At 42.5% G+C, this 27,231-nt stretch overlaps 5 protein-coding genes across 9 annotated transcripts in view; 3 read left to right on the forward strand and 2 right to left on the reverse strand.

Annotated features, from left to right (window-relative positions):
- Window positions 1-871: 871 nt before the first annotated feature.
- On the forward strand, window positions 872-4,135 carry mxd3 (MAX dimerization protein 3). Of its 2 annotated transcripts, XM_062475936.1 has the most exons (7): window positions 915-1,040; window positions 1,383-1,496; window positions 1,650-1,755; window positions 1,869-1,898; window positions 2,092-2,206; window positions 2,477-2,642; window positions 2,832-4,135. In XM_062475936.1, the coding sequence occupies exons 2-7, from the start codon at window positions 1,493-1,495 to the stop codon at window positions 2,948-2,950; spliced, it is 540 nt and encodes a 179-aa protein (XP_062331920.1). In that variant the 5' UTR covers window positions 915-1,040; window positions 1,383-1,492; the 3' UTR covers window positions 2,951-4,135. The 2 variants fall into 2 exon arrangements, with proteins under 2 accessions (XP_062331919.1, XP_062331920.1); XM_062475935.1 differs by lacking the exon at window positions 1,383-1,496 and having other exon boundaries at window positions 872-1,040.
- Window positions 4,136-4,243: 108 nt separating this feature from the next.
- prelid1a (PRELI domain containing 1a) lies at window positions 4,244-7,537 on the reverse strand. Of its 3 annotated transcripts, none has more exons than XM_062475932.1 (6): window positions 7,379-7,537; window positions 6,847-6,974; window positions 6,332-6,557; window positions 5,997-6,110; window positions 5,655-5,733; window positions 4,244-5,571 (listed from the first exon to the last, which is right to left on the reverse strand). In XM_062475932.1, exons 2-6 carry the CDS (start codon window positions 6,936-6,938, stop codon window positions 5,450-5,452), a joined length of 633 nt encoding a protein of 210 aa, XP_062331916.1. In that variant the 5' UTR covers window positions 6,939-6,974; window positions 7,379-7,537; the 3' UTR covers window positions 4,244-5,449. The 3 variants fall into 3 exon arrangements, with proteins under 3 accessions (XP_062331916.1, XP_062331918.1, XP_062331917.1); XM_062475934.1 differs by having other exon boundaries at window positions 6,847-6,980; window positions 7,379-7,518; XM_062475933.1 differs by lacking the exon at window positions 7,379-7,537 and having other exon boundaries at window positions 6,847-7,357.
- A 1,203-nt stretch (window positions 7,538-8,740) lies between these two features.
- On the reverse strand, window positions 8,741-10,338 carry npy7r (neuropeptide Y receptor Y7). The gene has a single exon (XM_062475931.1). It carries the CDS (start codon window positions 10,331-10,333, stop codon window positions 9,200-9,202), a length of 1,134 nt encoding a protein of 377 aa, XP_062331915.1. The 5' UTR covers window positions 10,334-10,338; the 3' UTR covers window positions 8,741-9,199.
- A 3,938-nt stretch (window positions 10,339-14,276) lies between these two features.
- Window positions 14,277-18,519, forward strand: trim105 (tripartite motif containing 105). Its single transcript, XM_062475930.1, has 7 exons — window positions 14,277-14,435; window positions 15,007-15,345; window positions 15,764-15,859; window positions 16,168-16,401; window positions 16,612-16,625; window positions 16,789-16,904; window positions 17,163-18,519. Exons 2-7 carry the CDS (start codon window positions 15,067-15,069, stop codon window positions 17,720-17,722), a joined length of 1,299 nt encoding a protein of 432 aa, XP_062331914.1. The 5' UTR covers window positions 14,277-14,435; window positions 15,007-15,066; the 3' UTR covers window positions 17,723-18,519.
- A 2,789-nt stretch (window positions 18,520-21,308) lies between these two features.
- Window positions 21,309-27,231, forward strand: part of flt4 (fms related receptor tyrosine kinase 4) — a 28,458-nt gene continuing 22,535 nt past the window's right edge. For both annotated transcript variants that reach the window (XM_062476523.1, XM_062476524.1), the window contains exon 1: window positions 21,309-21,649. In XM_062476523.1, the coding sequence (XP_062332507.1) occupies window positions 21,592-21,649 (58 nt within the window). In that variant the 5' untranslated portion in view covers window positions 21,309-21,591. The remainder of the gene's footprint in view (window positions 21,650-27,231) is intronic.

A 27,231-nucleotide genomic window follows, 5' to 3' on the forward strand; every position in this document is an offset into this window, starting at 1 on the left:
TCATAGGTCAAAGTTACTGCTGGCAATTTAGCTTCAAGTCGTGTGTACATGTCTATGCTTCAATGTGATACAGGTCACCGTGATAAGTGAGGCAAATTTGCCACCATGATAAGTGAGGGCATTTGCTCTAGGTTGTCGATATTGCTCCGTTTGACAATGCCTGCATTTGCACGACTTAGTACATTAACTTTCGTTTATATTTTAATAATTCATCCATCATTTAAATATATGAGCCATTTACAATAGACATTATGGCATTATTTACTCTGTGGCATTAACAGAACGTTATTATTAACATTATGTACATTAATTAAATACACTTAACGTATATTGAGTCGTATTTGGTGAGGTAAATAGCTCTTTGGTAGACGAATGTGATAAAATTAAATGTGAATGTAATTAAAACATTTATAGACTACAGTGTTGACTGAATATGTTCTACAAAGTGTATTGATTGGTGAGCTGTGTCACTGTTATATTATACTATAAATATTTCTCACACTGACTGGACAAGAACTGGTACCTGGTCAAGCTACAGGAGGTCACGTCATGTGACCAGTAAAGGACAGTGTCAAATGTTTTTTAACTGAAACCCAGTAGGCTATCTAAAATGATTGAGACTTTCTGAAAAAAAGTTGGCAGACTAAAGCAGCACATGTTAGAAAACGGGTTTCCCAAAAGTAATCTTAACTAAGTTCAATTCTAGTGCATGTTTCTAAAGGATGTTTCCTTACTGAGTAAAGCCCCCGTCTCTATCTTCATCATTCAAAGTAAAGGCGCGCACTTTAGAACTTAGAAAACAAGAGTGGGAGCGGTCGTAGAAAGAGAGGGGTGGCCTAATGACGTATACTACGTAGACAGGCTAGTTTCTTTTGGTAGGGAGTCAGAATTGCAGACGTTGCATTACTGTCTTTTAGCCCAGACTGTCATTGTGATAGATCGCGATAGTCTTTATATTCAAGTTATTAAAATGGAAGCGAACATTTGCAGCATCCAGGTGCTTCTTCAAGCCGCCGAATTTTTGGAGAGAAGAGAACGAGGTAGGCTGCGGATGGCCAATAACCTAGGCTACTTGACGCTCTGGTTGAGAAATTAAACTGATAATAAATATCAATGCATTCAATTTAAATACATTATCGATCTACTGTTTTTAAAAGAAAAACGTAGGCTTTTTACAAATCGATGCAGTACCTCAGATATCCATGTAGTCGAGCCCTCCTGTTTGACTCAGTGACCTAGATTTCGGGCAAATCATTGTACACAAAGGCGCCAAGTCTACAGCAGTTTGAAAATGTATCCGAGCGCCGACATTCACATATTAAATGAAAAGGATGATGTTCCCACTGTTTGATCTGTCGTCTGTGCAATTGTTTTGTAAACAGCAGTTCAGCCACATAAAATATAATGTTGTCATCAAAAATCAGGATGGCGCCAAAACCCAAAAGCAAAACGTCAACAGTAGCTTTGACAGCACAGTTGTCTCAAAGATAGAATGGGTAGGCCTACTCGCTTTGCTTAAAAACAAATGTAGTAAATTACAAATGTAACTTGATGCTAACTGATCTTGCAAGTAGTAGTTGTTGCTTAATTTGGTACTTTCTGTTGCTAAGAGGCTTGTCTTTGAAACGGGTGACGTTTCTCTTCTGCAGAAGCAGAACACGGGTATGCATCATCAGCGCTGCCATTCCACAGCCCAAGGGAGTCCGATAAGAAAAACAAGCAGAAGAACAAGAAGATACATGCTGGTAGCAACAGGTGATTGCATTACATAACAGACTACTGTACTTAACATAGGGTGTGGTTCTGAGAGGCTTGACAGAAATGGTTAATGGTGGACAAAAACTTACACAGTTTGCGTGTATTCTCAGGTCTGTTCACAACGAACTGGAAAAGCACAGGTACCTTTTACACTTCTATGCTCAATTACGGTCAAACTGAGTAAATAAATTGGCTCCATTTCACAAATAACAGTAATATTATATGATCATAATGTAATGTTAGTATAATAATTAAATCCCATTTATTATGAACATGATTTTCAAATTGGTGATCTAGGTTCATACTGACAGGTTTGTTTTATGTGCCATACAGGCGAGCTCAGCTGAGGCACTGCTTGGAGCAGTTGAAGGAGCAGGTTCCTCTATCGTCTGATTCCACGAGAAACACCACTCTCAACCTGCTCAGACGAGCTCAGCTCCACATTAAGGTAAACACACAGATGGCTAGTTCTCCCTGCCTGCCTGCCTCTCTCAGCTCCCTCTCACCCTACTATGGATCTCTGGAGCCATGGCATCCGCTGTGATGTCGTCTGTTTCGATGTCCCCTTCTGCCTCCTACTTCACTTTTTCTATCCCTCTCTTGATCTCATTGTCTGTAATCTCTTTGACTCCCATTGTGTACTTGCTACCGCTGACGTCACTTTCCCTTTTTATACCGTACTTATTTCTCCCCCACCTGTCTCTGCTCCCGCCGTTAGAAGCTGCAACAGCAGGACGAGTGTGCCGAGCAAGTGAAGGGGCGCCTGCGCTGGGAGCAGAGGGAGTTGCAGGTGAGGCTGGATCACCTGCAGGGCAGCACTGAGAGGATGAGGAACAACAGCCTGGGCTCCACCATGTCCTCCGAGCGCTCCGACTCCGACAGAGGTAGGCACCACCCCCTGGAGGAGTGGCCAGTCAGGCTCCAGTCACATTGAATCATGCCCCCCTGTCCTTAAGGGCATTAGCTGGGGATATGTCTGTGGAGGCTATGGAGAAATTGATGACGGAAACAGCTATAGTAGGCGTGACGTCATGGAACATTGCTGATGTGGTTTGTTTTTGTTGCCATTACAGAGGATGTGGAGGTGGATGTGGAGAGCATCGTGTTTGATTGCTTGGATTCTGACAGCCTGGGTGGCACTCACACTGAGGTGGACCACTGCTACTCTAGCCCTGACAGGGTGTGGCTATGACAGCAGTTCATCCACACAGGCCCAGATGGAAGGAAACAAGGAGAGAAGGAGAAGAAACAAACATTCCAAAAGAGAAGAAACAAAAAAGACTACTAAAAGACAGACAACATGACTGTCCAGGTGGCTTATGACATCGCTGACAATTACAGTTATTTAACTGTATTGTTTTTAGAGATGAATCATGTCTTTATCACTCTGTGTGAGTACAGAAGAACTTATTTTTGCTCAATTGAGCACAGTCCAATCGCACTGAGTAGCAATTTCATGTCCTGGGTGCGAAATCCAAAAAAGCATTCTTTACAAAAAGGAACATCACAGATGTTTTAATTTAACTTTTGTTTCAACCTGTAACTTTTAAAGAGGTGCTGAAGTAGTTGTTGTCACTTGCCATGAGTGTTGTACAAATTACACCAGTTCTATTAGGTCTATAATCTACATTTGAAGGACTCTTTTTAATACAGTATTTATATTTTGGATGAGGCCTTTAATATGGGTTCTAATCCCCACTATCTACAGCTTTTCTTCAGCTAACAAGCTTAATTTCAGGTGTATCATTGTAATGTACAGCTTGCACTTATCCAGTAGTCTGAATTATGTATATCTAATGGAACAACAATAGCTGTTTTTATTTTATTTAGTTGTGGTCTGTTGCACAAACCATCCACCCAGCACTTCATCCGTCTAGTAAGGGTTGTGGGAATATCATTCTGAATGGTGCTTTTACTGAACAGACCTTATTTGCACATTTTGAATTCTGACATGCAAGTCGTGTTAGTACCACAGACTGTTTGTGCTCCATTAATTGGTTCACAAACATTTAATTAAGTGCACCAATTTATTCAAAACTGACTGGTTAAACTAATGTAACATGAAATGCAGTCATTCATTGGTCTCTATTGGGGTTCTATCTATATTTTGTTTATGCATGCAATTGTTGCACCATTGTCAGGGAAGTGGTGACCAAAAACAACTAGTAATATCTTTTATGCAACTTTTGCTGTATTACAAAGATACATTTGATTCTCTGATGTGTTGTGCCTTCAGGATTGTAAATATAAAATGCCTTATGATTGTGTATTTCATTACAGCAAAACATGTATGCATTCACCTTTTCTGTCCTCCCAGTAACATTATGTAGCATTTTCTACTAGCCTTTTGTATCAATAAATATTTTATTTAATTTGACCTGTTTTCATTTTGTATGTACTGGTAGTACTTGATTGTTTCATATGAAAGGTGACTAGTCATGATGTGGGTCACAGAACAATGAGAAAAACGAGGTAAAATACTTGAAATAGGAAATTATGGTTTATTAAGAAGCATTTTCCTTTTGTAAAACAATACATCTTTTCATGATTGGTTTTAATTATATTAGCTAGGCATATGAAAATCGGGTGTTGAATATTTAATATCTTACTTTATCACAATTCAAGCATAAGTACAGATATTGATATCCACAGCTATCCTGTCCTTTACAATTTCAAGTCTCCTGTCCTAAAGCACTCAGTACCAGTCTATTAATTCATAAGCAATGACTGAAAATAATGTGGATCCATCATCACACCAATAACTTCAATTTGAAGCAATGAAATACCATTTTGAAAGAGTTCAGTAACTGAAATCAAAAACACAGAAAAGTGTGGACAACCCAAGATTCAATGACAATTATGACACAGGTTTGCTTTAAGCCGTTTTTAAAGCGCATTTAAAACATACTATTGCTGAATCGTATTTATATATTATAGATTATATTAATTAATATCAAAACCCTAAAATCGGAGAGATGATAAGGTATATTACACCATTAGACAGAGACTGTCTGGATCAAGTAAGGAGGTATAAAGCGTGAGAAATCTGCATTGAATCTTGTAATAAGAAAGACTAGAAAAAGCACATAAGTACAGAGGCAGATGGGACCAGAGGTTGAACATGTAAGTTCTATGTTTGGGGAAGGGCCCTTACAAACACTGAAACACCCCGGATCTCCAAGCCACTCATCCATACAACAATACTGTCTGAGAGATGGAGATGAGGTTTAAACCTGTCCAGTAGCACAGTGCTCCATCTCCATGAGTCACCCACCTGTCAAGGTGTTCTAAAGAGAGAAAACAAGATGGCAAGAAAATCCAGACTACCTGAACCCAGATCAGATGCGAGTACAGTCTGTCGTAGTCAAGAATGGAAAGGTCACTGAGAAAGTTACATCATCTTACCTATAGGCTGGATAAACATAAATGCTAACACTTTTTTCAAACATGAAACTTAACAGGTATAACAAGACTACATGGCAACAACAGAAAAAACATACAAATACATTGACTACTCCAGTGGTATTTCATCAATGAATTCAAACTAAAATGTTGTGTCAGTATGCATTTACCAAATAATACCACTTTACCGTAAACTGGTAAAGCCACTGAAAATATGAACAGTGACCGAAGAATGGTGGCCCCAGCACCTGTGATCAAGGTCCTTGGATATCTACACCCCTCCCCTCCCTCAAACATATTGTTTCTTCTGGGCCTGGGAAGCCAAGTCTTTGGCTTTCTCTTTGGCAGCCAGAGCCGTCTCCCTCGCCCTCTCTGTAGCCGTCTCTGCCAACGTCTTGGATGGTGTCTCGCCTGAAGGAGAGATAGTTGAGACAAATTAAATGCAAGTTCAAAATAAGGTGTAAATGTAAACGCAATAAATGGCAATTGCTTACCTTGCATTTTCCCCAGGACATATTCAAACCCTTTCATGGTCTTAGTAGAACTTGTTTTGAACCTTGCAAGACCAAATTCCTGGAAATAGAGGGTAAAGAAAAGGTGAACAAAACACAGAATTAACTTCTTTTTTTTTTGCCATAATCCAGCAGCCCTTTTGTCCTGGCAAACTATTGCCAACACAAGCTTGTGTCTTATTTATGGCTTGTCAAATGCAGTTATAAGGGATGATATATAGTGATATATAGGTGTTATTATTAAAACTGTACAGCATCTCTCGCCTCAAGCCCGCTCCCCGTACATCCTATCCTTGGAGAGGAAAGCCATTTCAACCCACTCACCTGAATGGCCCTAGACAGGCCATATACTTTGGAGGAGATCCAGGCCTCTCGCTTTATCTCCGTCCAGCTGGTGTTTTCAGGGTTAATTCTATACTCACAGCGCTCCTCCACAGACTATCACAAAGGGGAAGGGGAAAACACCCAAGAGACCACATCAGCACATACTTCTGAGCATTCACAATGTGCATAGAAATACATGGGTGCTTTATGTTAAGTTTCTCTTAATTGAAGTATAGTGTCTTAAGTTACTGTATCTAAACAGGCAGATGGGTTCACATTAAAAAAAAACTATAATGATACTATTACACTGAGTTAGGGTGCAGACCCTATCTTACCATGAGGCGTGCATGGCTGATGTTCCATGAGACTGTGGTCATGGTCCTGGTTATAGGGTCCACTATGGAATCCTCTATGATGTACGCTGAGCTGGCCATGTGCACAGGCAGGTATTTCTCTGCCCATCTTGGTGCCCGGCTGGTTTTGGTCAACAGTCGTCTGGAAATAAGGCAGTTTCCTGGGGTCACCTCCCGGAAAATTATGTCCTCAGTAAGAACATGATTACTGAGGAGAGAAAATATGATAGAAGATAGCTGGAGCAAAGTATAAAACGGTGTCATTAATGATGTTGTTATTTGTAATATATAGATCATAATAAATAATAATAATAATCGAGCTCTACATAATTTAGTGCATCTGCAAAAGCTAAACCTAAACCTGTGTTTAGCTAAGAGGTTTTCACCCAGCACAGTATTTGTATGTGGTATTTGAATAGACTTGCTATTTATGGTGCGTTTAGGCTCCTTAGGGTTAACTAGAGATTAGTATATTTCTTCACTGTGCATACTCTTACCTGTAAGGATTGGGATATCGCTGCCAGAACGCAATGCATACTTGGTCCCAGGTACTTTTCAAAAGACCCACACAGACGAAATACTTCACCATGTTTCCGCTATAAGCTGGGCTTCCTCGGGAAATAACCTGTTTCTTGAAGAAATTTTTTTCTGTTGCAGTTAGACTAGCTTGCCTGTGACAGCTGCACAGAAAAACCTAGCTCGTCTACCATGTCAGTATAATACACACTAGTTAGCAGTAACTCCACAACATAAAGCTACTTCCTCTGTCACCATAACCACACGGTAGGTAAAATATAAGGTCACAGGCAAATTACTGTCACGCCCGCGACTAGTTCGAAGTCCTTCCGACATAGTTAGTGTAGTAAGCTTGGAATCAACTAGCGTTAGCTAAGCTATCCAACCATCCAGCTAGCAAGCTAGACGTGGTCGATTAGCGAGGAATTCCACGCCATGAAAGCATTTCGCTGATATGACCTAAATTGATTGAATCATGTTTATATTAGAATCGGAAAATTAAAGCTCAATTACCAGGTTGGCAAACGCCTTTCTTATAAAGTTGGTTGCATTTCTACTAGCTACTAACCTACTTCCAAGATAATTTTAGCTGAGCGGCTACATGGGAAATGATACGCGGACCAAAAGGGAAGGTCAGAAAATACGCTGTATCCGGTGAGTAAATATTTTTTGTGCGGTTTTATTTATGACCAATAGATGGCAGACAATGACTGTGCCATGTAGAATTAGAGCGCGTCCTAATCTGTCCGTCCCCATCTGTGAATCTAGCGAAAGATTTCCACTACCTTTTTATGATGCTCACGGGAGTCAGGAATCCCTATTCTAAAACCTATATTCTGCTAAATCTGTTTTTCATCCAAGAAGATAGGCCCTACATGACAATAATTGTTCCTAATATTTTTTCCTTATAGGAGCATTGTTCATTATTATCTTCATGTCCTTAATTCCCTCAGGGAACGACCTTCAATATGTTTGTTGTATGAGACTGTAATGTTTGAAATCGTATGTCTCTCCACCTTCAAGAAAAGGCTCAAGACGCACTTGTTCCGGGAGTACAACGGTACTTAGGAATGGTTCGCTTGACCCAATGTTAGTTTCCTCAAGGATCACAATGACTCTTGCTCAGAGACTTGTTGCTCTTGTGGTTAGTGGTAACTGATTTAAAATTGTTTGTACTCGCTGTGATATATTGTTTTTTATTATTGTTGCTTGTCTTTTTTTTTTTTTCTTTTTTTTTCCACAGGTACACTTGCACTTATAGCAGTTCATGTTGTTTAATTGTAACTTGTTTAACTACATGCTCTTATGGTTCTTCCCTTTGGCACTTACTTTGGTTGCTCACAATGTGTGCTTCATGTTTTGGCTACTCGCAATGTTTTGTGGCTATCTCGTTGTTATGATCAGTGACCTATGCACTTTGTAAAGCTCTCTCTTGGAAGTCGCTTTGGATAAAAGCGTCTGCTAAATGAATAAATGTAAATGTAAATGTATGTTATCTATTTTTCAATCACAGCACTCTGTAGCTACAGTGGACAACCACAACACAATTTAATTATTACTGACCATACCTTTCCCCAGAAGATTCACTTGTTTTTCTCTGTCATAGATTTCTTCTAAACATTTTTGATTGAATGGACTGCATAAGGAAACGGAAGATTCAAAGCACTAGTTCAATGAACAAAAGGTTGTATATTATGACTTATTTAGAAGGCCTAAGGATGAATGATTTTTTTGTGCTTACAAGTGGCTACCGTCATTCTGTAAGAATAATATGAATGGTTTGCTTGTTAAGTAAAGGCACGACCTGCACAAAACAGTTGTTTATGTTTTTGAGATACATCCACACATTTGAAAGAACACCAACAATACATGGCAAATATCCTGCCATTTACCCACCCAGGGCAATTATGGACATATAATTGGTTTCCTAGAAAATTACTCTTTAGAGGAACCGTGTTGTCACTTCACAGATGAAAATATACAGCCTCACAATTTCAAAAAGCTCAAAATGACTGTAATCCTTGCAAGGTCAATTCATGTAGGTTAACCTGCAATTTACATTTATTCATTTTCATTCTGCAATGACAACTTATATACCCTACATATGGTTTTAACGTCTTAAACATCTTGAAATGTATTTGACAAGAGTACCACTAACAGAGGTGAAAGGCCTCAGATCAAACATTTCACATGCACTAACATTTAACCCTCCCCATTGTAAGGTATTCAAGGTAAATAATTCAAGTCAGAAGGTTGTAGTTTCACCTCAAGCCAGAGGTCCATAACATCTCTCACATTTGTGTTCTATATGTACTTAGTATGAGTCACAGGGCCTCAAACAGCAGTGGGAGGATGTCCACCATTGCGCCCATTCAGAGTCACCCCCCTCATGGATCTGGTCCTGAAGGAGCCCTCAGGATGGATGGAGTCCTGTTTGTCCTCGCAGCGGAACACCATGAGGAAGCCATTCCTGTAGTTCTTATTCATCCACCCGTAGAGGAGTGGGTTAGCAAAAGTAGAGCACATGGCCACAATGTGGAAGACGGTGTAGATGAGCTTGTACTCCTTCAGCCTCAGCGCCAGGTCCAGGTCACTAGCCAGCTGGAACACGTGGAAGGGCAGCCAGCAGGTGGCGAACACCACAACCACCAGAGCCAGCATCTTGGTGGTCTTCTTCCTGCGCTTCAAACTGTCACTACGGCTGGAGGGGCTGACATGGTTCTTCAGCTTGACCCAGATGCAGATGTAGGCATAGCTGATGATGGCCAGGGGAAGGACGTATTGCAGGACCAGCATGGAGAAGCTGTAGATGACCCCGTCCCAGCTGGTTCCATGGGGCCACTTCTCAGAGCAGACTGCAAAGCGCAGGTTGATGGAGGGGATCTCCTCGTAGCGATACTCTCTGAAGATGGCCAGGGGCCCAGCCAGGATGGAGGACACGGTCCAGGTCAGCGCCATGATGAGGAAGCTGGAACGCCAAGTGAGCCGCTGGCCCAGGTGGAACACGATGCAGCGGTAGCGCTCCAGGGCGATGACCGTCAGGGTCAGGATGGACACGTGCACGCTCAGGGCCTGGGCAAAGGGCACCATGTGGCACAGCACCGCGCCAAACTTCCACTCATCCAGGAGAGTGTAGACCAGAGTGAAGGGCAGGCACAGGGTGTCCACCAACAGATCTGCCACAGCCAGGTTGGCAATGAAGAAGTTGGTGACCGTGCGCATGTTCCTGAAGCGGACAATCATGTAGATGACTAGGGCGTTGCCCACCAGGCCCAGCAGGATGATGAGAGAGTAGGCTGTGATGAGGGTAATCTGGACCCACAAGTGCTTGGTAATGTCAGTGTGGAAGTCGGGGCGGTGGGGGTACATGCTGTCGTTACCCAGGCTCCCTTGTGGCCAATGGGCGACTTCTGTTTCAACGCTCGCCACGCCTTCATCGGTGCTGTTTAACATATCTGTGGGGCTCATTGCAGGGTTCCTGTCAGTCCTAATGCATAAGGTGAAAAATAAAACAAATAAAACAACAGAAACAGTGTCACGAAAGCCATTCTGCCGACATTCAGAACGACATTCTGCCACTGCTTAAAAGAGATGGTCAAAGGTATTTAAAAAAAGTGATCAATGGGTAACACATGTAATGCAATGCTCACAAAAGTCGCCAAAAGCTAAAATATTCCTTTCATGTCATACTTTTGTCCCAGGCAGAATCTTATCTCTGTGAAATAATTTTGTTTGTTTCACACCGTTTTGAAGTTTTGATTCCCTGTAGTGAGAACTGTATAAATTGCCCAATCATCAAAACAAACAAGATTGTATTGGAGAATTGGATTCTCTGATATACCAAAAGGTTAAATAGGTTTTTGTATCTCAGTTCAGGGAATGGAAAAATCAATTGAAAATCAGTCATTTTTATCTGCAAATATGGTTGGTTCATGACTTATGGAATAGACTACATTGGCATTTGAAGATATTGAAAACATCACATATAGACAATGCTTTGGAGTTATCCACACCCTTTTGGCATTTTGATTTTCCAAGAAATAGATGCCATAGATCTATGGGATGTCTGTCTGAACGCAGATAGGCAGGTTATGGAGCTGGGAGTCAGGTCTTAGTCAGCCACAGTTCAGATGCCTTTCACACTCAGTCAACATCCCACAGGGGGCTGATTAAACTGTCATCCTTAGCTCTGACAGACAGTAAGAGGCCTGCTGTGACACCATTGTAAGTCTGTGAAAAATCTCCCACCCCCCTTTCCACCCCGGGTTCATTCTTGCACTCTCCCTCAAGCCCATTATACTGTCACTCTTAACAGTCCAACTACTCCCAAGTCAAACAGCATCTAGCTACTTCCTATGTGTTATCAGCTGTTCATGCCTGGCATACAAATGTGTTCTTTTCTAAATGCACCTCCATAAAATACCTCATACTTGAGGGGTATCTATTTCATCATAAAAATAGTGTTGAAATCCATCTCTGCTACACTGAGATTGAGAATGAAAACCCAGTGGGTATATTCTCAGAGTATTGATTGACCTGAGGAATCCTCGCACTTTGCCCTGATGCCACACTCCAAATGTCTGAACGTTTTCCTTTTGGGACACTCATCACTGAGGCAGAAAGGACAGCACTGGCTGAAAGGTCATCGGCTTAGCGACGGGACCTTTTGGTTTTTGTACTGGGACCATCTACTTTTGACAATCATTGAGTATGTGAATTTGTGTGGCCAAAGGGCATGCATTGTGGCCCTCTCAACATCTCAGTTACTCGAGGGCTAAACCATTTTATCCGTATCAGACTATTAAAGAATATGTAATTACATTTGGCAGTGGGCACAATATCACAGGATTTCTGGGAGGAGAGAACAGATAAAATGGAGATAAAAAGGTGGATTCTGTGTGAAATATGGAGGTTCTGTATGGGAGGAGATAAAATAAGCACACTGACTCATGATGTATTGAACTCTAAATCTGAATTCATTCTGCACAACCCAGACCATGATCATCCACACAACAGTGCAATCTTCCCCTACCTGCATGTCTGCACCAGGGCACCATAATGTTGGGACAGAGAGACAAACAAACGAACAGACAGCTGCTTATCAATGTGCGTGTTCTTTTATTTTGGTCCAATCAGTAAATGACAAGGTCTGCTCTTGCTGAAAGAAGTTATGGTCTCTTTAAAGCTTCTCCTCAAACACAGTATATCTTAATTCACAGTTTATCAAATGCAATTAAGATAATTAATATGAAATCTCATAGTCACACATGCAGTATTTACAGCTTACACCCAAACACTGAGAATCCCATTGGTGATAACATCGTGCGTTATTACTGCCTGCTGCGTATAGAACTATATCCTCAAATCATGTCTTATCTTAGAGAGTAATTAATAAGCAAAGACTACATCAAATTGGTTAAAGGTCCAACTTTTCATTAATATTACGCATGCATACTTTATCAAATGTTTACATGAACAGTTGTATTTTCATTGATACCCAATTTGTATTGCAAAGGTTATACTTTGGTAGTCTGTAAATATATTTAGAACAAAAATTCTAGACAATATATATAGTTACATACTGACCTTTTCTTCAACAGTATACAGGTATATCTTCTGCTAAGCGAGTCTTCAAAGGAGATGTAGAGCGGAACAAGTGAAAATCCCGAAGCTCCTCCCAAGCCAGCATCAAGCGCACATATGATGAGTCCGTGCGCCGAGACTGGTGAGCGACTGACGGTACTTTCATCCAGAGTGCGGCTGTAGAGCACGAGGATCAGTGGAACTGTCATGTGGGGAAAAAATGCATGGCTGCTTTTACCAAATGAATCAATCCTGATTTTCCTCTCTACTTCTCATAGGCTTTATTCGGTTTTCTTATAGACTGGAAAGCATTGGCGAACAATTTGAGTTCCTTTCATTGGTTTCAACAGTGTTCTCTAAGAAGGATTACATTTATATTTTGAAAAACTCTATTTAGATTTGTATTCGACACCGTGACAAATGACCCATCCAATACACCTACTATAAAGTATCTGTTAAAGCTGTACTTTGCTCACTGGTTTAAAGTCTACAGTCTACGTGGGCTGCACTGGGGCATGCTATCTCTGAATCATTGTATATTCCCATTATGGCATTGATTCCAAGACAACTTTGCTGTTTATGATGTTTTTTTATGCTGTTTATTTGAAAAACTCCAGGCATTGATTTTTGGTGTGGTCAACACAATTCATGGTTTTGGGAATCAATGCATAAATACATGCACTAAGAGAAAATTCTGTGGTCTATGACTGACACTGCATAAAATAATTGCCTTTATTGATTGGGATCACAGAGCTTCCACACATCAATATACACTTTCAATTATGAGAACACAACCACCAAGGCTACACTGACTGGGGTGGGAGTGGGTTGTGGAGATTGGCATGGAGGGGGGTAACCATCCATCTTGAGTCATGCATCACTATCTATAACAACTTCCTTTCGTGCATACAACAGAAGATGCAGGCAGTAGTTGCACACAGAAGACTCAGACGGTGCAGAAGCGGAACGCTTGCTGGTTCAACACATCTCAAACCTCAATTAAACAGCCATTGTGCAAAATGCAGTGTGGCAGGTTCATGAATCATTCCAATCAGTGGAACCCAAAGTGTCTCCTTGACAGTTTCTAGGAAAGGTGTTCTCTGTCAATGAAGCTGTCTTCAAGCTTCACAACATCCAATCTGATCTCTGTGTCTCGCTTCAGCTCGTCGTAGAGGGCAGGTGTCACTGATCTGAACTGACAATGATCAGAGACCATGGTGTCCTCTTGTCGCAAAACCTGCCATGCATAAACTCTGTTTACAATCTCTCTCTGTCTCTCTCAACTGTCTACAATCTCTCCCTGTCTCTCTTTCTCTCTCTGTCCCCAGTTCCTCTCCTGTGATCATTTATATTCCCTGCCTGAATGATGTCCTGCAATTTCTCATGGGGAAGGACCGGAATGAGAGCTGGATTTGTAGTTCTGTTGTATAAGTGGTGCCTGGGCTTTAGTCTTTGTGATTAGAAATATTGATTTTCACGTCAGTGCCTTGTTGTGTTCTGTACTGCTTAGACAACAAGTGAGAGATACTCAAATTACTTTTGTTTGCCCTCAATGCCTGCTTTAATAGATGTGCAGTAGCCACCAAGGCCAACAATGAGAATTCCTAGGGCCAATAGGCGTGATCGGAATGGATATCGGGGTAACCAGAGTTCAAGACATAATGTATGATCTTCTCATTATCATGAAAAAGTTGGCGTTTATTTAATATTGCAGCCATTAAGCAGAGGATAATGAGTTCAATTGATCAAATAGCCAAACTAACGTAATTATTCACGTTCCACTGTCTACTTTGTAGCCCACTGTGGAGCAATCAAGTCACTTCAAACTTTGCGCGGTGCTGCTTGCGCAATAAGCTACATTGTGTTCTATTTTGTTCAGAGTTCAGTTCACGCGAACACCAAAGCCAGTGTGAAAACCAAAGCCTAGAATCAGATGACAGATTTAGCTTTCTAGAGTAAAACGTAGAAGTCTGGAACTTCAGACACGGTAAGAATTCATTTGTAATTAAAATAATTAATGTTGGCTGCCAAATGAAAGTTGAATTGCATGTTTGGTACTGCTGTATCCAGCCAGCTAGCTAGCTAGCTATGAAAGCTACAGTAGCTAGTTGCGCAGCCTGAAGTACTAACTCTATAGTAAAGCCCAAGCTCATAAACAAGTATTCCAATATACCTAAATAGCATTGACTTGTTGTTGATGTTTTCTATAAATGCATATCTTGTAAAAAAACATCTAATAAAATAACATGTTACCTATATCGTTATCTAGGCTACGTAGCTTTGTTTTGCGATTGACAGTGGAGTTGGAATGCATGCATGATTTAATGTTATACAATTGGTTACGGAAGCTAACCCCATTAGCAGAATGTTTGAAATTTAAAATGTGTTACCACCCTGTATGTTTAAACACATTCAAACATCGAATTGATAATCAATCTCTATTTGTTGAATAGTTTGTTATTTAGCTAAAGGTTAGTTTCGTTTGCGTACTTGTATCAGTTAAAGGGGAAATCCACATTTAGAAAATGCATACCCATCACTTTTTTTTCTGACTGCAGGCTTTTGCTTTCATTTTGTCTGAGAGGAAACCAAGCACCAAGGCTCCAGGCGTTTTTACCATGGCTGCTGGTGTAGGACCCAACAAAATAAGTTTACGGGAAGACCTGACTTGCGCTATATGTTGTGACCTATTCACGGAGCCCGTGATGCTGGGCTGTGCGCACCATTTTTGCAAAGCGTGTATCAGCAGGTACTGGAGAGGTACCCAGGGACCTGTTACCTGTCCTCAATGTCGCAAAGTGTTCAACACCAAACAGTTCCAGACCAACTACCTGGTGACTGCCATGGTGGATAAAGTTCGAGCCAGCACCTCTGACAGCTTTGTCCAAAAAATGGAGGTGAGTTTTACCTCTTGACACCCATTTGTGCTCCCATCTTAATTTGTTAAGTCCTCTGATTGTTTAGTACAGCTGTTCTATGTTCCATCCTGGTCTGTGATGAAGTGTTTATGGCTGCATCAAACAAATGGACTGTAAAATGTAGGAGAGGCAAATGACCTTTGAATTCTGAAAGTGAAGTTAAGAAAAAAAAAATGTTTAGCACTTTACTCCTTCAGTGCTACATTGTTTGATCAGTCAATGCAATTTTGGGATATGACTGTGGAGTTGCACAAACCAAAGGTCACTTTCCTTTCCTTGTGTATATTGTTTTGTTAGAGGTCATGAGTTCCATCAACAGGAACAAGGAATTAGTTTGTTTTGTCAGTCAAACTGAACAGCTGAGAGTGACTTGATCTTGCTATATATTATTACCTAGAAACAACTGAAAGACTCACTGGAGGCCCATCGCCTGAGGAGGGAGGAGGCCATCAGCAGCATCCGCAGAGATGAAGACAAGATGGATGCCATAAAGGTACACTCCTCCTGTAGGACGGCTGCACTTAAGAGATAAGAGGGAGATACAGCATGTCTGTCCCTAATGGCTGTTTGTAGAATGTCCCTCTCTATGGCCTGGGCCGTGTTTGCTAATATAAGTGTCATTTATATACGTGTTCACTGTGTCCTCCTGAGGGTGTGCAATCTCACTGCTGAGATGCACAGAACGACCCACATTCACAGCACCCATCCGAGGGCTTTGTATCTATGGAACTGTGAGCAAACACGACGGGGGAGGGGGGGGCACTTTTTCCCTCACGTCTTCATGTCCACCGTGTTTTCCAGAGAGTCGGGGGGGAGCTGCAGGCGCGGGTGCAGGGGGAGTTCCTGGCTCTCCAGCAGCTCCTCCAGGACGAGGAGGCCCGCCTGCAGGAGCAGCTGAGGAGGGAGCAGGAGGAGGTTCTGGAGCAGCTGCAGCGCCACCTGGAGCTCCTCCAGAGCTCTGTTAAAGAGCTGGAGCAGAACATCACCGTGCTGCAGCAGGCGGCTACAGCCACAGACCACAGCATACTGATTGAGGTGAACGCTCATGGCATGCGTAGCTTGTACACGGCAGGCACGTCAAAACACGATGTCAAGTTCAAAGTCAACGCGAGAATGTTTTCTTCGGGTCTCATTTAAAGGGGTTAATCGGTTTTATTTTGTGTTGAGTTATACCTTGAGGTTGTTTATTCAGATTTAGTTATGATTTAACCTTTTTCTAAAATCTTTTCACCTGTTTTTTTCCAGCTCCCACAGATAAGGTGAGCGTACAAAATACAGAGCAGAGTGATTAAAACGTCCTGTCCTTTTTAAAGCCTTACATTTAAATGATGTACAGCATTATTCCATGAATATCCACTCGGTGTAATTTGAGTCAAGTATGAATTACCTATGTATAATGAACATTTTATTATTTTTTGGCAGACCTCCAGTGCACGTAGCAAATGGGCCAGAGCTCGACATAAGTGCTTTCAGCAGCAAATATGTGGCCCCATTGCAGTATATCACATGGAGGAAAATGTTCACATCTCTAAAACCAGGTGACTCCCTATCCAACATGCACCATGAAACGCTTCAGAAAGTCGCACCCAGCACATTATCTTAGTGTGTGTGTACTGTTCGGCAACACGCATGAATGAATGATCAGGCCAACAATTACTGTAGTTTGCTTGCGGAGTATATATATATAATATAATGTATGTATGTATATTATTATATTTTTTACTGTTTTATTATTGGTTGTTCGTTTTTAAAGGTGTGTGCTCATTAACTTTAAATATAATAATCTTCCCATACAGGCCCTGCCCCAGTGACCTTTGACTCTGACACTGCCCACCCCAGTGTCCACATCTCCAGGGACAAAACCCTTGCAATAGAGTGTAATGTCATGGCGCCCTACCCACTCAACCCCAAACGCTTCCTCCAGTGTGTCAACGTGCTGGCCTGCCAGGGCTTCCAGTCTGGGCGCCACTACTGGGAGGTGAGGGTCGGCAGCAATCCCAAGTGGGACCTGGGGCTGGCGTCGGAGGGGGTGAACCGGCAGGCCCGGGTCAAGCTGAGCCCAGAGACCGGTTACTGGACCCTGCGACTCCGCAACGAAGACGAGTATTGGGCCGGCACCCAGCCCTGGACCCGTCTGCAGCTCACTTGCGCCCCCCAGAGGATTGGAGTGTTCCTGGATTGCGAGGAGAGGAGGGTGTCCTTCTTCAATGCAGAGAACATGACTCTGCTGTACTCGTTCACCAATGGGCCCAGGGGCACGGCTTTCCCATTCTTCAGCCCTTGCATCAGCAATACCCGCCAAATACCCCTGCCTATCCAGCTCCTCCACTTCCCTCCGGCCATTTTATCTGGCTAGGTCAGCTGCTGTCAACCTACGTCATGCCACACAGTTACTGTTTAATAGTCTGGTACTCATTACAGACCAGTCATGGATTGCAAGGTTCCAATTCCATTTGTTGATTCCAATCACTTCTATTGTCAGGCCTCAACTGGCAAAGCTTTCCATGGTAACGTAACAAATTTACTTCCCAAGCATTGGAGTTGTAAGTGATGCAGTTTGTAGGACTAAGCCATGCACCAAGCATTTGCATCATTCAGTTCAAAATCTGCATGACTGTGTGCACCTTGCCAAATGAGATGTCCTATAGCAAATGCTGCATTTGTATGCAAAATCAGTGACTGAATTAAGTTGTATTTGTTCATTAATATCATCGCCTATAATAATCTTGTATGTCTGTTTTAATTGATGTTTTGATTAGGGAATTTGACTCTTGGGTGCCTTATCTCACTACAATGTTTTGTTTGATCGGTCCTTCCTCTCTTTAAATCAGGAAACGCACTTTATGTACCGTGTCTTCATTGTCTTGTTTGGTTCATTGGTCTGAGGTCACACATTCTGAAAAGTACGTACTTACTGTGCAGTAATTATTAACATAACGAGAATCATTAATACTTTATGAAAAAAATGTATGATTACGTACTACTCACAACAAAATAATCAATATTGCTGTAAGAAAATGAATGATAACACACAACACAAGAATCATTTATACTTTATTAAAATGTACTGTTTTTAAAGGTAATTTTAATTTGACAAAGCCAAATCGTTGTATCTTTCCAATGAGAATAAACAATAAACCAAATCAAGTTTAACCATTAACACTTTAGTTTTTTTCATTTGTTGTAAAGCTAATGGAGAACCTGGTTTCAGTTTGAGATGCTGTAGAAGTAGGACATCTCATGAAAGTACAACACAAAACACAAATACATGTCATGCCACAGATGGAGCAAGAATGCTGTTCAGCTTGGCCAGCCTTGTGGGCTGAGACTGGCCTCTCCTGACAGTGCACCTGGAGTGGAAGTGTTCTGGATATGAGGCGTCACTCCCTGACACTTTAACTGCAAGGATGGTCCCTTAGTTATCTCCACAAACACAGAAGAGCGCCCCGCGTCCTGTTTCCTCCACCGGGGTTAGAGGTCAGACAAACAGAATGACAGTGGGGATGCCTCCCGGCTGTTTAACTAGCCTCGGGGGTTGGGGGGAGGGGGGCTACGTCGGGCAGGATGGCACCCCCAGATCCCCTGCCGATAGGCCAGGGTTCTACTGACCAACACTCTTGAGCAGGAACGCTGTTTTTACGCATCTGGACCAGGCTCAGGTTGAATGGGTACATTCTTTAGTCTGTAGTACAGACGTATGGTCACCGGCTATTTTGGCTATCTTCTCTGCTGCCTTGCATTGATCAAATCCTGACAGTAGACTACAGTATACATAAATGTATACGTGCTGAGTGAATTGAAATTCCGTTCAGCCAGGTCTAGCCAGGCTGCTACTGAGGCTGAAGTAAAGTGTTGTGTTTGCGGGAATTGCAATGAGTGAGTGGCATCTTTCCCATATCCTTCCTATGTTACTGCTTGTGGATGCGTAATGTGTTTCCTGACCCAGGATTGGGCCGGATAGACTAGTGGCACTTCAAGGCCGGGTCCTTGAGCCCTCTTCCCCAGGGTCCCTCTGAACCGGACAGCACAACCTTTCATCTCACAGAACAGGGATGATCGTGCAAGTAAATTATTGCTGATTGTACTTCCTACCAATCGATAAAAGAATCCCGCTACTCACAGAGAATGACACTGTTATCGCTAGTCTGATGCTGTTATTTATGAAGTGTCTAAAAGAGGATTCTTGTTGTGATTATGTGAGGAGGGTGTATCTGAACCTCCTGGGCTGCAGCTCTGGCAGGCTGTAGCTGTAGAGCTGTGTTTGGATGTCCCCGGAGCGCTGCAAGCTCTAGGGCTGAAGACCACAGAAACATTTTAATTACAACCATTCAATCCCAACATTGTGTCTGAGGGTCAGTAAGGTGGTTTGCCTCCAGGGTGCAGGGGGAACGTGTTCCTACAAAAACACTGACATGTTCCCCCACCAGCTTCTTGTGCCTCACAGCTACGGCGTAAGCAATGGTTGTTTTTCTACCCCCTCATTTTAACTCGACTTTTACTTTTGGCCTGCCTGTGTGGCTCGTGAAGTATAAACACATTAAACAGGGAACCGTGGATACACTGTGACTCAGGGTTATGCTATTAACAGCTGCTAACACAACCTGTTCACAGAGGAAGTGATAATCATCACTTTTTAATTAAGCTGTGTTTCAGGGGTAAAGAGCAACATCGGGGAGAACTGTATGCATGCAGTGTGCCTCCCAAATCTCAACATGAAAAATACAGTAATCATTAATTAGGTTTTGCCAGTTGATATAAGCCTCAATTGTATATCATTAATTAGTTTTTGTGGTTAATGATAGACTCTGTAGCAAGCCATTCTTGAACTGGGAGAAAGAGTAACAGCCTGAACCCTGGAAGTCAGTACTTTGTTTAACAGGAAAGTATAGTTCTGTTTTGAGATGGATGAGTGAGGCCTTCTGATCCAGTAGGACCTGTATCACCACTGACTACAAGATGTTGGCCACTCTGTTCCTCTGGGTCCTGAGACTGGAGCCAAAGTAAATTGCAGTGAAGGTGGTGACTTTGTGGGACAGATGCAAAGACATTTTTACATTTTCTTCATTTAGCACACTTTTATCCAAAGGGATGCACAAATAGTGCATATAGAAAGTATACATTTACAGCTCTGGGATTCCCATTGTGTCTTCCACAACTTCACATTGTGTGTATGTGTGTGTTGCAGCTAATATATACCTGGCTTTCAGCGTCAGTGTGTTTGTTTACAGGAGAGCTCAAGGTTATGAAGCTTTCTCTAAATGTGTTGTAAAAAAAAGCTCACCAAGTATGTGTCAAATCTAACTGCACTTAGCACTGCATCCTTCACTCTCTCTGATGCTGGCTGGACGTGCTTGGAAGGATACAGAGGAGGGTGCAGATGAGGTTAGGTAAACCCTGTCTGGTGTTTTTATTAGATATCTTCTGTTTGACTCTGCATCTGATAAGCCCTGAAGGATAACCACAGAGGCTTATTATGAGCAACAGCCATGCAGAGTACAACTGACACCTCTGCTACTCTGTGAACTTCCTCTGAATATTTTCTGATGGGATTCATTGCAGATGGAGTTATTGTAAATAAATATACTTTTTTTCCATTTCATGATAATGACAGACATTTAACACATATCCGAAGATAAGGCTTATTAGGGAGAACACTAAACTTTTCTGGCAGCCTTTCCGTTTCAATTTCACTTGTCTAGAAGGATGTGCATTTATTTTGTCCTATACCCGCCACACTTAGATGAAGGTTAAAGTTTAAACTCCTAAAATATGTGAGAGGGCATATGACATATAAGTTTAAAGAGCAACAGGAGATCACAGTGCTCAATTGACGAGTGGAGAAATAAGATATTTACACCAGGAAGGAAATTTGTCATGGGTGTTAAGCCATTCTTCCAATGCGACTGGAAGCATGCCTATTTTATGAACGAGAAGGGTGGGTATGTGTGCGCTCCAGTCACGAGCAAGGGAAAGGGAAATCATTGTAAATCTATTCAGACCTTTATGCATCCTTACCACAAGAAAAGTGTCTAGCTCTTCTCTTACACATCTCGCACATCCTCTTTTCTGTTCTGAGACGCGCTGTTTTTCCAGAGGTTAGTTCACCTGAGAGTTTCCATTCACGGAGTTAACTTTACCCCTTCTTCGCTGTTCCTAGACTAATCAGCACCAACAACCAGAGTTAGTTATTAAATATCGGATAACTTCGAGGACTGGAGATTGGAAATGAAGAGAGATTTAACGTTTTTCTGTCGGATTTGGATTGTGTTCGCTTATGCTTCAGGTGAGAGATAACACTTTTTATTTACCTAAAAGTTTTTGGACCAGTTAATAGCAACAGGGATATTAGGGAAGGTGGTGTAGTGGGCTTTCAGATGCAGTTTATGTGTATCTATTTTTCCCAACGGTCATGCAATTTGGATACGTATAATTAAGCCACAAAGTACAACCGTCTAGACTACTTTAGCTTAATGTAATAGTTACAAATAAATCGGGTTTGATTAATTGGTTGCAGTTGTCTGGGTGATAGCGGACTAATTAGCATCTGATGGTTGCAATTTGGTCATTACTTTAACACAACAAATTAACTCTTTTTAAAATCTTAGTTTATTTTTAATTTTTTATCCTGGACCCGTGTGGCTTTTGTTTTTAACACTTAACTGTCCGTGTACTATAAAATGCAAAAATCTTAAAATTTTCAAAAGGTTTATGGGACTGTGTGATTAATTATTGATTCAAATGAATGGGCTAACGGTTGCCTCTAGGCCTGTTGTGTGATGGTCTCTGCGGAGAAAGGTGAATTGATTTGACACATAATGGCTTCGATGTTATTTGCAGCGCACCGTTAGTCACTAGGGGGAGGTCGCCCATCCTGTTTTTCATCTTGAGTTTAGTGGCCAACAGATTATGGACGGTTGAAAAATAATCAATAAGGGAACAGTTTATCGTTTTAAGGTTAATATTCAACCAATCAATATCTTCACATTCCACCCATACTATGTATTCATTACAGAAACAGCCAGGACAAATGTTCTCTAGTTGGATTTAATGAAATAATGTATCTGTAAAATCCTAAGATTTTGCTCTGCAGGAACTCATTGGGCCTGTATTAGTCAATTGAATACTTATCCAAATCAGCAGTTAGAATTTACAACCGTAGCCTAGATGGAAGATATGAGTTGACCCAGTTAAAAGTTTTGCCCAAAAATTGAACATGCAGGTCGGAGGCAGAGAGTTATCCATCACTGATTGCTGCTGAACAGCTGCTTACAAAGAACAGGGAATACTTTGTGAGGGAAAACGGCCATATGGTTACCCAAATCATCCCTCCAGAGATTTTTACACTCTTTTTCCTTTCATATGCGTACGCAAGCTGTCGGCTGGTTTGATTGCTTTTGAGAAATGGATGGACAATGTGACTGGGCCCCTGCCTTGATATGTAATGTACAAGCTGTTCCACTGGAAGTGTGTAAGGTCAGAACAGCCTGTTGTTCACATGGTTTACTTGAAAATGCTTCTCCGAAGTGTTCCCAATCATATAGTCTTTCACTGTCATTAGGGCAGAGCAATAGGATGGTGGACATACAAAAACTTGGCATTCCAAGGACTGCTTTCTATTCTCAGAGGCCTGGACATCACTGTTTGTTATTACTTAAGGTTTCACCTTAATTAAACCATGATGATGTTGGACGTTACTTTAATTTATGGTATCATTTGAACAGCCTCACCCGAGTGCCTTGCCTCTAGTATCTCACCAGCGTTCCTGGCATGTTTGGTGTAATCCTATGATTTCAGAATATGGAGGGCCAGTTTGCTTTGTGCCCTGGGAGTGGTGTTCATATCACTGCTAGCCTGGGGTTTTCTGTATGCATACTTCTGCTTGATCAGATCATCCCAGAAATCCGACTCTCAAGATTGGGTATTATTTCAGCCATCCGTCTTAGGGATTAGGTTTGTTTTAGCCTTTAACAACAGCCTCCCTATTCTCAGCACTGCTCTCTAGAATTCACCTCTATGCTCCTCTGACAGAGCTCTCTCAGAACCTCGCAGGCTGTCCTCCAGTATCTGGTTTAGTCAGCTGGGAGGTTCTCTGAGGAGAGTGGAATGCTTCTATTCCGTGTGGGAAGCACTCAACAATAAGCTCAAATGAATAGAGAATGTGTCGGTTGCCGTGCCTCCCTCACTCATCGCAGGTGTGTGAGAGCAAGGCCTTCGAGGGTGGAGGAGAGCCCGCCGCTTCTACAGAATACCCGTCACCGGTTGCTAGATACACGCGTCCTGACACCCCTGGAGGGGGTTTGGGAGAAAAGATGGGTTCTTTCAGTATGAAAAATAACCATCAGCTTCTGGAAAACTCTGATATGTGTCTGTGTTTGATATGTTCACTAATGAGAAGCACATGGCGTGGCTTCTCACTGTTTCTCCGACCTCTGCCCTGTGTCCTCCTCTGCTGTGACAGGGTGGGTTTGATGGACCCCCCTTTTTGCCCAACCCAACGATAACAGTCAATTAGGAGCTCCTTATTAAAGAGTGGTTATTGTAGCTCATTATAAAAGGTAATGAACCTCTGTTCCAGACTCAAACTGGACTCTGTTGGCCGCGATGGAAAACCTTACTAGTAAACTGGAATTAATGCTGGCAAGCATCTTTACCACAGTGTCTCTCTCTGGTTTGCAGAGTGAGGATCAAACATTATGTGGTATGAGGCTGATATTTCACAGTGATGACAGATTCAACATGAATCTTACTGGGTGAACATTCAACACAGACTAAAATCAATCTCAATGCTCAACGAGGTAAATCGGTATTGTGTCATTTTCCTTGGCGTGTCTCTTCCTGAAGTCCCAATGTTTCATATTAGAGTGGCAGTACAGAGCCTGGAACACTGGTGTATTTTAATGAAGTTGAACTTTGTTTTGACCCCAGAATACATTTTCCTCAAATGAGCAAAGAGTGGGCTGTGTGCAAGACGGTTTCAAATCCGTAAGCACATTTCTCTAAGTGGTAAACCAATGTGTTTGTTGGTGTCATCCATAATTAACTCAAACAGTCAAACTGCAGATGGAATTAGATAGTTTTCGGTCCATGCACGTACATACATGTATATCTTGACTGAGGTGGATGTGGTAAGAAAATGCCTCTCTAATATTTAGTTTGTCTGTCAACAAATTGAAGTCGAGATAAAAACGGTCAAAGATGTGTGCTGCTTCGTTATGAGGGAGTAAACGTTTCTGACATCAATTATTAACTGTGCCAAGTTGTGAATGATTGGGGCTAGTGCTTGAGGAAGCTAGACCTGCCAGCAAAGTGCCCTGGGAGAAGGGTCCAACTGTGCTCCACCTCCGTGCTACGTTGAAGCACTGCTCATTGATTGTAAGCTGCACCTGCACATATTAAAGGAAAATAGCATTTAGCTTTTCATGGCCTGCGTTTCTGACCCCTACTCTCATTTAAAGGCAGAAACCGAATCCCAGAGCAGGCAGCATGATCTCAGATCCCACAGCACTCAGAGAATCTCGTGTTGCTTAGGAACAAGCATCATTTTGGAACACTTATCAGTTTAAGGAGAGCGATCATCGCCATTATGGTTCAACTGCTATCTGCTCCCAGGCGGCAGGCCTCATGGCCTTTGATTGGCTAGCTAGTTCAAGCCTTCATTGCTCAGTGATGTCTCTTACACTGACGCTGACACGGTCGCTCCAGGTTCATGGGAAAGGGAGCGTTGGCCTGGCCTTAGGAAATTGGCAGTTTCCCACCTTTGGTCTTAAACGCCCATTCTCTGACCCGGCCCACTCCCCACTGCTGGCCTTGTTTTCTCTGCGTGGCGACTTGAGCCTCTGTGTTTATTTAGCTCCCTGGGACGTCTGACTCAGACAGAGAGACTTGTTTATGGGCCGCATCACTTCCAATTACGTAACAGGACCTGTAGAAGGGATCCTCAAAGCCTGGCTCGCAGACCGCTCGCTGCTCTCCTCTAAGCACAGAGGGTCAGGGCCAAGCCACCAGATACCTGCTGCTGCTCCGATCCGTGCAAATATTTTCCATGTTTCCTGACAGAGAGAGGCACAAGTCGGCGACGCGGAGAAGACGGCGTTGGCCGGAATGCGTTCGTTTCTCTTTTCCCAGCACGGGAAATGATTTCTCGGTGATAGAAATGATGACGCGTCCCCCCCAAAAACGCGGCGGCGTAGAGGAAGCGGCAGAGGTGTCTGGGGTTCCTCTGAGGCAGGTACAGGAAGATGTAGTCAGGCAGGAAGTAGAGGGCTGACTCCACAACCAAGGGAGCAGGTCTGTTCTGTGGCCTGCCGGCCCTCCTGGCCGGCCTCCCAGCCCCAACTGCACACAATGGCCTATTTCAGAGTCTCCAGGCAGACCGACCCTGGCCTCAGGCCCACACACTGCGACATTGTAGTGATAATGTGATAATGCTGCATGAAGATTTAAATTTGTTGTTATTTGAAACAGTTTAGTTGAAGTGACACTGCTTTTCTTAAAATGACAATGGCCCGTTTGGATTTGTGCAATTTGTGAATAGCATATAGAATTCTCTACTAATTCAATATAGGTATAGCAGTCTGAAAATAAGGATAACTAGATAGAGAATTAGAACGGCCTCTGTTTCTGTCATCTTGAGGCTGCCACTGATGTGGCTAGCTGAGTGTAGCAAAGCGAAATTCAACAGCAGAGAATTTTCAGTCCATCTTTATTTGGTCAAATGCCCCTTGCACACTAAAACCCTGACCTCTCATGTAACAGCCCTGTAAAAAGAAGCACTGATTGATGCTGATGGCGGATTCAACCACTCACGTAAACCTCAAAGAAAGCCTGGACCAAGCTCAGGGGTTAGGCCTTGATGACATACAGATGAATTCTTTGTGTTTTAAAATCAGGTGGTTTATGAGAAGCGTGAAAGTATTTGTGTGTATTTGAGGGGCCTTAAAACTGCCGTAATGTCTACTCTGCTAAACTATGACTCATAGAAAGCATATGATTTGTTCATACGAAGCGTCCCTCCTTCCTGTGTCTGTGATGTGACTGATCAGAGACAAAACTACAGAGAAGCAAGGAAACGCTAACAGCAACACCTCTCCCTCTGTCCATGAAAGAAGGAAGCAGAGATTGCAAAAAAGCCATCAAGAAAACAGGACATTTCTCGGGGATAAAAAAAAAAATAGACTTGCTGCGCCCAAAACCTTTAATGTTTCCTCCCATGTAGCTTATGAGGAGCAAAGCCTTTCACTTCACGCCTACCTTTGATGCTCCAATGCCGTGTCTATCTGCCCCTCCGTCACAGAGAAACTCACTTTGGTTATGTGTCATAAAGCCTGTGTCATCCAGGCCTGTCTCACTAGTCCGGCCCTGTGATTTATCTGCAGTCTGCCTGGGTGCCTCTGTGGTTGGACGGGCCGGGCAGCAGGACCCCTGGTGCTCCTGACAGAGACTAATGCATGTTGTTGGAGCTCCGGAGCTCAGAAGTAAAACCCGCATGTGTACGTTACAGCTGGAGAGCAAGAACAATGGAGGATTAAAGCACAATCCGAAGTGGCATGCTTCAATGGTTTAACGGTGGCTTGAAGAATTGCTTTTTATGTTTACAGCCGGCGTGCAGCGATTCTAGGTTTGGTGGGAGAGTCGCGCGTGAGTTCCACGACTCCTGTTTTTTGTGAGAAAAGGAGATGAATGGAATATCTTCAAAGTCAGAAATATGTCACAGCACGCATGTTGACATATTTCTGACAGATGGGCACAAACATCCTTTTAATGTTACTCTGGGAGCCAGGTGTTTGTGGGACACACCCCAGAGAGCAGAGAATGCACACGCTGCGCTGTGAACAGATACAATCAGGGCTATAAAATCCAGTCACA

Source organism: Osmerus eperlanus, chromosome 13 (assembly GCF_963692335.1).
Source record: "Osmerus eperlanus chromosome 13, fOsmEpe2.1, whole genome shotgun sequence".
NCBI classification, from domain to species: Eukaryota; Metazoa; Chordata; class Actinopteri; order Osmeriformes; family Osmeridae; genus Osmerus; species Osmerus eperlanus.

Excerpts from the sequence above, each read along its gene's own strand:
- mxd3 (XM_062475935.1), top strand. The coding sequence starts at position 971 with ATGGAAGCGAACATTTGCAGCATCCAGGTGCTTCTTCAAGCCGCCGAA. Across the intron at positions 1,041-1,649 it reads TTTGGAGAGAAGAGAACGAG|AAGCAGAACACGGGTATGCA; the intron begins GTAGGCTGCGGA and ends TCTCTTCTGCAG. Across the intron at positions 1,756-1,868 it reads ATACATGCTGGTAGCAACAG|GTCTGTTCACAACGAACTGG; the intron begins GTGATTGCATTA and ends GTGTATTCTCAG.
- prelid1a (XM_062475932.1), bottom strand. The coding sequence starts at position 6,938 with ATGGTGAAGTATTTCGTCTGTGTGGGTCTTTTGAAAAGTACCTGGGAC. Across the intron at positions 6,558-6,846 it reads CGATATCCCAATCCTTACAG|TAATCATGTTCTTACTGAGG; the intron begins GTAAGAGTATGC and ends TTCTCTCCTCAG. Across the intron at positions 5,734-5,996 it reads GCCTGTCTAGGGCCATTCAG|GAATTTGGTCTTGCAAGGTT; the intron begins GTGAGTGGGTTG and ends CTCTATTTCCAG.
- npy7r (XM_062475931.1), bottom strand. The coding sequence starts at position 10,333 with ATGAGCCCCACAGATATGTTAAACAGCACCGATGAAGGCGTGGCGAGC.
- trim105 (XM_062475930.1), top strand. The coding sequence starts at position 15,067 with ATGGCTGCTGGTGTAGGACCCAACAAAATAAGTTTACGGGAAGACCTG. Across the intron at positions 15,346-15,763 it reads GCTTTGTCCAAAAAATGGAG|AAACAACTGAAAGACTCACT; the intron begins GTGAGTTTTACC and ends ATTATTACCTAG. Across the intron at positions 15,860-16,167 it reads ACAAGATGGATGCCATAAAG|AGAGTCGGGGGGGAGCTGCA; the intron begins GTACACTCCTCC and ends CGTGTTTTCCAG.